At 47.3% G+C, this 7,902-nt stretch overlaps 2 protein-coding genes across 2 annotated transcripts; both read left to right on the top strand.

The window, feature by feature from the left end:
- The first annotated feature begins 423 nt into the window (after positions 1 to 423).
- On the top strand, positions 424 to 2,244 carry LOC542298 (60S ribosomal protein L10-3). Its single transcript, NM_001111885.2, has 4 exons — positions 424 to 501; positions 1,131 to 1,632; positions 1,743 to 1,824; positions 1,991 to 2,244. Exons 1-4 carry the CDS (start codon positions 492 to 494, stop codon positions 2,057 to 2,059), a joined length of 663 nt encoding a protein of 220 aa, NP_001105355.2. The 5' UTR covers positions 424 to 491; the 3' UTR covers positions 2,060 to 2,244.
- An 847-nt stretch (positions 2,245 to 3,091) lies between these two features.
- On the top strand, positions 3,092 to 4,832 carry LOC103626074 (uncharacterized). The gene is made up of 2 exons (XM_008646451.3): positions 3,092 to 3,897; positions 3,968 to 4,832. The coding sequence occupies exons 1-2, from the start codon at positions 3,352 to 3,354 to the stop codon at positions 4,742 to 4,744; spliced, it is 1,323 nt and encodes a 440-aa protein (XP_008644673.1). The 5' UTR covers positions 3,092 to 3,351; the 3' UTR covers positions 4,745 to 4,832.
- The last annotated feature ends 3,070 nt before the right edge of the window (positions 4,833 to 7,902 follow it).

Here is a 7,902-nt window from a genome sequence, read left to right as displayed (position 1 = left end):
CCGCCAAGCCATCTGATCCCCACGGCCACGGCATCAACATGGGCTGACCTTTTTGGCCCGTGAGAACTAACAACCCTGTTTGAGTGTTTTGATGTGGACAACGTGGGCTCAGCCCAACACGGCCCTGCTACTGATTTTTTTCAGTGTCCAGCTCGAGTGGGCGAGTGGCGGGGAGAGGAGGCGGCGGCGGCAAGGGCGCGACGGGGGAGGATGATGTCGCTGCAGCCTGCAGGAGTTGTGTTCTCTGGCCTTGAGAGAAAGGAGTCGCCAATTTTAGTGGGCTCCTGTTGTGTTTTTCGGTCCATTCCTCCCAAGGCCCAGCATCTGCCAGTCGCATGCCGTGACGCACAAAACCCACGGCGGCACGGCTCCATTCCGCGTCCGCACTCTCTATATAAAGTGTCCCTCTCTTCCCTCCAAGCCCTAGACGCACCCCTTCCTCGTTTCGCCGCCTCCGCCGACACCGACTGCCTACCTCAGCTGCCGTCGCCATGGGCAGAAGTAAGTTCGCCTTTTTGATTAACCTCCTTCGTACGCTTCTACTGCGTTGATTGTTGCAGTCCATAGGGTACTTTCTTTTAGTCCGGCGCAAATTTCGACTAGATCCACACGAAATCGGGTATATGCTTTTGATGATCCCGGGGTTCTTACTGTCCACGGGCTTAATATTTGATGTTTGTTTGCTGAGTTGATGATTTGTGGAACTCGCAAAGTTGTTACGTATTATCGTATAAAGAAGAGAATGGCTGGGACCTGGGGGATTTGGTACCATATATTCACATTTCCTGTGTATAAAGTCAACACGCTCATAATTTAGAATCCGTGTAGACCTTTATCTGTCAAAAAAGGGGAGTATTAGTCATATTCCATGGCATTGTGAATAACGCATTTAGTATTAGTATTCGTTTGTATGCCATGAATCAACACTATAGGACCAATCTGTCTACACTTCATTTGCTCATTCTGCCTGCTTAATAAAAGCACTGTTGTATATTTTGTAGAAAATAATGCTCTGTTTTGCATCAATTCAATGATTTATATCTGTTTGCACTGAATAATTTTATCACTGCAGTGCATTGCTATTATGCTGTTGATAAAATTGAGCTTTATGTTTCTGAAACTTTGCTTAGGGCCTGCTAGATGCTATCGCCAGATCAAGAACAAGCCGTACCCTAAGTCCAGGTACTGCCGTGGTGTCCCTGACCCCAAGATCAGGATCTACGATGTCGGGATGAAGAGGAAGGGTGTTGATGAGTTCCCCTACTGTGTGCACCTTGTCTCTTGGGAGAAGGAGAATGTCTCCAGTGAGGCGCTCGAGGCTGCCCGCATTGCCTGCAACAAGTACATGACCAAGTCTGCAGGAAAGGATGCCTTCCACCTTAGGGTCCGGGTTCACCCGTTCCATGTCCTCCGTATCAACAAGATGCTTTCCTGTGCCGGGGCTGATAGGCTCCAGACTGGAATGAGGGGTGCCTTTGGCAAGCCTCAGGGCACCTGTGCTAGGGTGGACATTGGTCAGGTCCTCCTTTCCGTGCGATGCAAGGACAACAATGCTGCCCATGCCAGCGAAGCTCTGCGTCGCGCTAAGTTCAAGTTCCCTGGCCGCCAAAAGATCATTGAGAGCAGAAAGTGGTGAGTGCATAATAGTTCATTGCTGCTGTGGAATTAAACTGTCACAGTATAGTAACTTGCATAAGTTATTTTGTATTATTATTGTTTATAATGTGCACTATCTTGTTCAGGGGCTTCACCAAGTTCAGCCGCGCTGACTACCTGAAGTACAAGAGCGAGGGCAGAATTGTTCCTGATGGTGTCAACGCAAAGGTACACCATCGTTTTCCCTTGGATAATGCGTATTTTTTTTATTTTGGACGATCCATGCTTGATAACAGTTTCTACCTTTACATCTCTGAGCAGTCTTCTAATGTTTGCTCTCTCATCTACGAGGGCAGTCCATAATCTAATGTTATCTTCTCCCTACCTTTTACAGCTGCTCGGCAACCACGGCAGACTTGAGAAGCGTGCTCCTGGGAAGGCTTTCCTCGATGCCGTTGCTTAAGTGCGGATGCGAATCCTGACGTTTTGCTTTAGCGTATCTTACTTTGCTTCGTGGAACATGAATTTCAAGTGTTTTGAGGGTATTACAGTGCCTTATGTGAACTTGCCTATCTTGTGCTGAACATCGGAATGTATCCTCCGAGTATGTTTAATCGCATTAATTTTATTGGAAATTGGTTGCGGAACAATGTCCAATTTACTCGAATTTGATTTCACCACGATCTTTTCTTATCCTTAAAATTTGTATAGAATACGTATTTGTGTGCCATCGCCTTTCCGGAGCTCACCAAACAGTCGTTCCTGCAGCAGCGTGAAACTGGACTTCAGAGAGAATATTGGGACGAGAGTGCGCGGCGGAGTTGTACATTTTTTTTGTTTTTCTTCTAAAATAGGATTTAGGATTAGGTGTTTTGGATTTGTTGGAGTTGCTCTCAGGTTTAATTATTTTTAATCCCTAAAATACCAAACGGATGACTAAAATAGGTATTCTAAATAGGATTTCTAGTGACTAGGGTTTAGGAGGGTAACTAATGGGATGTTTGGTTTGAGGAATGATCTAGTCTATTATCTTCTCACTCAATATTTTTGTTTGGTTTGTGGAATAGAATGGGTTGATCCATCACCGTCTCATTCTGTATAGTTATTTAGTTAGTACTAATATGAGGAATGAGGTCATCCCACCAAATTTGAGGAATGAATCTATGATGCACCACCTTAATTTGGATAGAGTGATTTCTTAAACCAAACATCCACTAAGTAATCAAACATGGCATTAACAGGACACGCATTTTCCTACATTGGGCTGTTTGATCAACTGATAACCAGCAGCCCGTAACCATCAGGTGAACATGGTCGGGAGCAACCACGAGATGGAGTTAGGCTGGTGCCAATGCAGGCTATAGTGAGGGCGATAGCGCCCAGCAGGAGGCGAGAGCGACCCGGCGGGCGCTACTGCCACCGCCCGGCGAGAGCGGGCGATATCGCCCCGCTCTCGCCTGCACTGGAGCGCGCGCCGGGCGAGAGGGAGGCGATAGGCAGGCGAGAGCGGGGCGACGCGTTGGCGATGGCGTCTTCGCGGGCGAGAGCGAGGGGCGATAGTGAGGTGGCGGCTTCTGATTGGTCCACGTGTGCTAGCCGTTTTTGACCGTTTGGAGTCCAAAAAATTCGAAAAAATTTGCAAAAAATCACAAATTTCATCCTCAATCCATCTATATATACCCCTACCCGGGTGGAGCTCATTCCACACACCATTCCATCTCATTTTTCTCTTCCAAACTCCCCTTTCTTCACACAATGTCGGGTTGGTCCCCAGATTTGAACACCTTCACGGATCTCTTGCAGTCCGATGGGTCACCTACAACCCTTTCGTTAGATGAGTCTTCTTCACTACATCGTCGCTCCGATGTTTCAGCCTCACTCCCCCGTGCACTATTTCCGGCTGCGCGTCCACCACCATACCCTTATCCCTATCATTTGTATCAATATCCACCGTCTTCATATGGTCAACCTCCAACTTCCCAAGCCGGAATTCAAGCCTCATTCCCGGTAAGTCTGTATGCCCCTCCCCCACCTGCTGCGGACGGAAGTCAAGCTTCTTTCCAGATACCTCCATACGCCCCTCCTCCATATGCTCCACCTCCGTATGGAGTACCTCCTTATGCTCCATATGCTCCACCTCCGTATGGAGCACCTCATCCATATGCTCCACCTACGTATGGAGCACCTCCTCCAGTTGCACCTTTATCTGTTGGATCTGAAAACCAAGCTGAGGAAAATCCCGTGCCGAAGGAAAAGCGTCCAAAGAGGCTAGAGTGGACGAAGGAAGACGAGGAAAAGCTGGTGAGTGAATCGTTTCTCATTTATTTAATCTTGATTTTTTAGTTTACTTACATTATAGGTTTTATTGTAGGTTAATGCTTGGTTTATACATTCTAATGATCCCATCTCCGGCAATAATAAGAGCGGATCAAGTTTCTGGGGCCAAATAGCGGCAACATATAACTCCACCTCCGACCCTATCCGTCATCGAACCGCCAAGCAACTTAAAGATCATTGGGTCACCTACAACCGGGAGGTGACCAAGTTCAATGGATTCTACCTCCAAGAAGAAAGGTTGCGTCAGAGCGGAGCTGACGATGCAATGGTCATGGATGCAGCAATGGCGAGGTTCGAGGGTAAAATGGGGCATCCATTTAAGCGCCATCATTGGTGGCAAGTTGTTTGCTACGAGCCCAAGTGGTCAGCAAAGCATGGTCTTGGTAGTGGATCTGATTCGACTGCGAATAAGAGAACCCGACTCGGAGTCTCTGGTGAATATAGTTCTGGAGGCACTGAAGACACCGAGGAGGAAGTGCCCCGAACAGTGGGGCGTGATAGGGCAAAGGCGGCTGCGCGAAAGACAAAGACGAAGGGGAAAGGGAAGGAAGCCACGAGCAGCGAATCAACAAGTGAAGCATTCAAAATGAAGAACTTGTGGGGTGGATTAGTGAAGGCCAAGCTTTTGAAGCAATGGAACATCCTAAAGGGCCGATCAACCAGAGATATGGACCCGGCTGAAAGACGTACCCATGGCAGGGCCGTAAAGATGGTCGAAAAAGAACTTGGTCTGCTAGATGACGAAGAAGAGGAACCGGAAGCGGAACGTGAAGAGGAGGAAGATGAGGATGAGATCGAGGAGTCCGATTAGAGTTATGTAATTTTATTTTAATTATCATGTCATTTTATTTTAATTATTATGTACTTTGTAATTTTTAATTCAATAAAAAATATTATGTTGTGTATTTTCTGAGCGTTGAAATAAATCCGCGTGAATTACTTAATTCTGAAATAGAAAAGCTGACGTGGCTATAGCCTGAGGCTGTAGCCTGCTGCAGCCTGTGCACTGGAGCAGCAGGGGCGAGAGTAGAGGCGAGAGCTGACGTGGCAGGGGTGAGAGGGAGGCTGTGCACTGGACTCAGCCTTAGAGCATTGACTTGGCCACGGCGTTGGTAGATGTGGACGGGATCAGCGAAACACAACGATCAATGAGTCTCAATGCAATAATCCTTTTTCTCTTGCTGCTAATGAGAGTTAACAAAATGTGTAACAATATAAAGATAATATTCCTTAGCATCACCATTCCAAATATCTCTACTACTTATTAAGTAAGCAATAGTAGTCTGCCTTTGACCGTTCTGCCTCTGACCGGTTCTGCCATCTACGTGCGAAACAGCCGTACACACAGGTCTCCAGCAAAAATTTTATCATGCCCGCGCAAGAGTAGAACTTAACCAATTCAGCCACCAACAGAGTTCTTACTGTTAAGTCCGCGCCAACGCTTATAAGCCGCTCCATGTCTCCTTTAGTAGCCAGTATGGTACTAAATTTTTGCAAGACAGCAGGAGAGCGGTTCTTCCTCGGCCCATCATCCCTTGGACCCGCGCGGCCCATTTGCTGAGTGTCGCGCGGACGGCCCATTCAATTACAGAACGGCGACACGCGACCCTCAGGCGGTCTTCTTCCTCGGTCGTCGGCACGACGGAGCGCAACCGCTCGGTCAGCCACTCAGCCCCACTCTCGCATCCTCCCTCCCCACGACCTCCACTTCCTTGACTTCAATGTGTGCGCTGGATGATGTCTATATGGTGCCGCGTCCGAGTCAGTTCCTCTCTCTTTTACTTCCTGCAATTTGCCGAGGTCTGCAAGCTCCCCGTCCTGCTTCGTCCTTCCTGCATCGGGAGCCGGAGGACCTCGCCTACTCCCTCCCTCCATCGGCGCGACAGCTGCCTTGGCGCCCGGAACAGCGCTGCCGCCATGCCGGTGCTGCTCAACATGTACAGCGCGCTGCTCTGCTTCGACCTCCTCTTCGAGCTCTCCTCTGCCATTGACGAGGTCCCCAAGGTCCACCCCACTGCCGCCTGACCTCATTCCCTGAAGCGCAGATCTCTCCCGTTAGGGCAATGCGCGCGCCTGCATCGCTGCACGTCTGCTGTTGTAGTGTAACTGCTAAACCGTTCTGTAATTGAATTATACAACATGGATTTAAATAAACTAGGTGGAGCAAAGGCTTCCTTTTCATTTTATTTAATCCATGTTCTCAGTGATAATCTTGATATCACCGTTCTGCAACCCTTCCTTTTTTGTAGTTCTTAAGTGGGTATCACCAAGACTGCGCGCGTGCCGGAGAACGAGGACGACTGAAATCACATAGAGGTAATACTCTTTGTAGTTCTATGTTTATATGTTGAGAACTAATTAGATAGCAGGAAACCCACTTGAGAACGATGTGAATTTTGTCATTGGAAGGGGTTATCTGTGGATGTATTATGTCATTGAGTGTGCTGCTGATCTACAAGTTTTTGTTTTAATTTTCCTTTCCTTTTTAATGCAGGAAACTCGAATACAATAGTGGCTCTTGCTGGGAACACGGCTGATTTGTTAGATACGAGGCATGTGTCAGCAGATGTATGTTAATGTGCTTCTCAAGTTCTATTTTTAACACATTCATGAGCTACCACATTTGTTTATGTAGCTGCTGCCATCTTCATTCTTTAGTGAAATCACATAGAACTAATTAGATAGCCTTGTAGTACCGGAGAGCCCATGATAGCTATGTGTCGAATGTTATGCACAAGTTTAAATAAGTTTTGTAGCAATATGTTTCTGTCATGTGATTTAGGACTATAGTCATAGACTCATAGTTAACATCTTTGTCCTGTTGTTCAGTTTAAACATATCCTATACGATCTCGAAGATGATGAGTAGTTTGGCTTGCTGTTGACACCAATTCAGAGTACCATGTAGTGTTTGGCTTGCTGTTGACACCAATTCAGAGTACCAAATAGCATTTGACTTGCTGTTCACATCAATCGAAATATATTGTTTGGGTTCCTGTTCGCATTAGTTCAGACTGTTTAAAAGCTCAAGGGACAGACGACACAGTTTTTGTTGTTATGCTTTTTGTTCATTGCACTGACCTAACGCTATGCTGAATTTTGCTTCCCATCAATCCCACTAATAGCTAGGCTGTTGTTCTCCTTGCTGTTTATTGCATTGTGCTCCCATCAATCCCATTAGTTGGATTAGCATAAGCTGCTTTGATTTTCAGCAGTCCAAACTCATACATATGTATGCTCCCATCAATCCCATCAATTGGATTAGCATAAGCTGCTTTGATTTTCAAGAGTGCAAGAACACATAAGAAGAACCTTTGATTTATCTTATGTAATGCTTTTTATCATAGTGCTTCTGTATCTCAAGGTTATCCTTCGTAGTTAGTATGACCAGAGGGTCCTGTCCATTATGTTTTTCCTGCTAGCAAGTATCTTGAGGACATCATAGCTGATATTTTTGTATTTCCTACCTTCTAATCGTTGCTACCTGTTGCATGGTTGCTAACTATTAATGTTTGCTCTATTACTTTTGTCGGGGACCATAATTAGGGGTACCCTCAAGACGCCTAATTCTCAGCTGGTAACCCCCATCAGCATAAAGCTACAAAGGCCTGATGGGTGCGATTAAGTCAGGAATCAGTCCATACGAGTGACTCGATCACGCTTCGCCCGAGCCTAGCCTCGGACAAGGGCAGCCGACCTCGAGGGACTTCCGTCTCGCCCGAGGCCCCCCATTAACGGTGGACACATCTCCGGCTCGCCCGAGGCCTTGGCTTCGCTAAGAAGCAACCCTGACTAAATCACCGCACCGACTGACCGAGTTGCAGGAGCATTTAACGCAAAGGTGGCCTGACACCTTTATCCTGACGCGTGCCCCCTGGCAGAGCCGAAGTGACCGCCGTCACTCCGCCGCTCCACTGACCGGTCTGACAGAAGGACAGCGCCGCCTGCGCCACTCCGACTGCAGTGCCAC

This window comes from Zea mays, chromosome 5 (genome assembly GCF_902167145.1).
Source record: "Zea mays cultivar B73 chromosome 5, Zm-B73-REFERENCE-NAM-5.0, whole genome shotgun sequence".
In the NCBI taxonomy this organism is placed as follows: domain Eukaryota; kingdom Viridiplantae; phylum Streptophyta; class Magnoliopsida; order Poales; family Poaceae; genus Zea; species Zea mays.
Note: the sequence above shows the minus strand (reverse complement) of the source record. Positions and strands in the feature narration are given on the sequence as shown.

Coding starts and splice junctions, on each gene's coding strand:
- LOC542298 (NM_001111885.2), top strand. Junction 1,633..1,742: donor ATCATTGAGAGCAGAAAGTG/GTGAGTGCATAA, acceptor TATCTTGTTCAG/GGGCTTCACCAAGTTCAGCC. Junction 1,825..1,990: donor CTGATGGTGTCAACGCAAAG/GTACACCATCGT, acceptor TACCTTTTACAG/CTGCTCGGCAACCACGGCAG.
- LOC103626074 (XM_008646451.3), top strand. CDS start 3,352: ATGTCGGGTTGGTCCCCAGATTTGAACACCTTCACGGATCTCTTGCAG. Junction 3,898..3,967: donor AGGAAGACGAGGAAAAGCTG/GTGAGTGAATCG, acceptor GTTTTATTGTAG/GTTAATGCTTGGTTTATACA.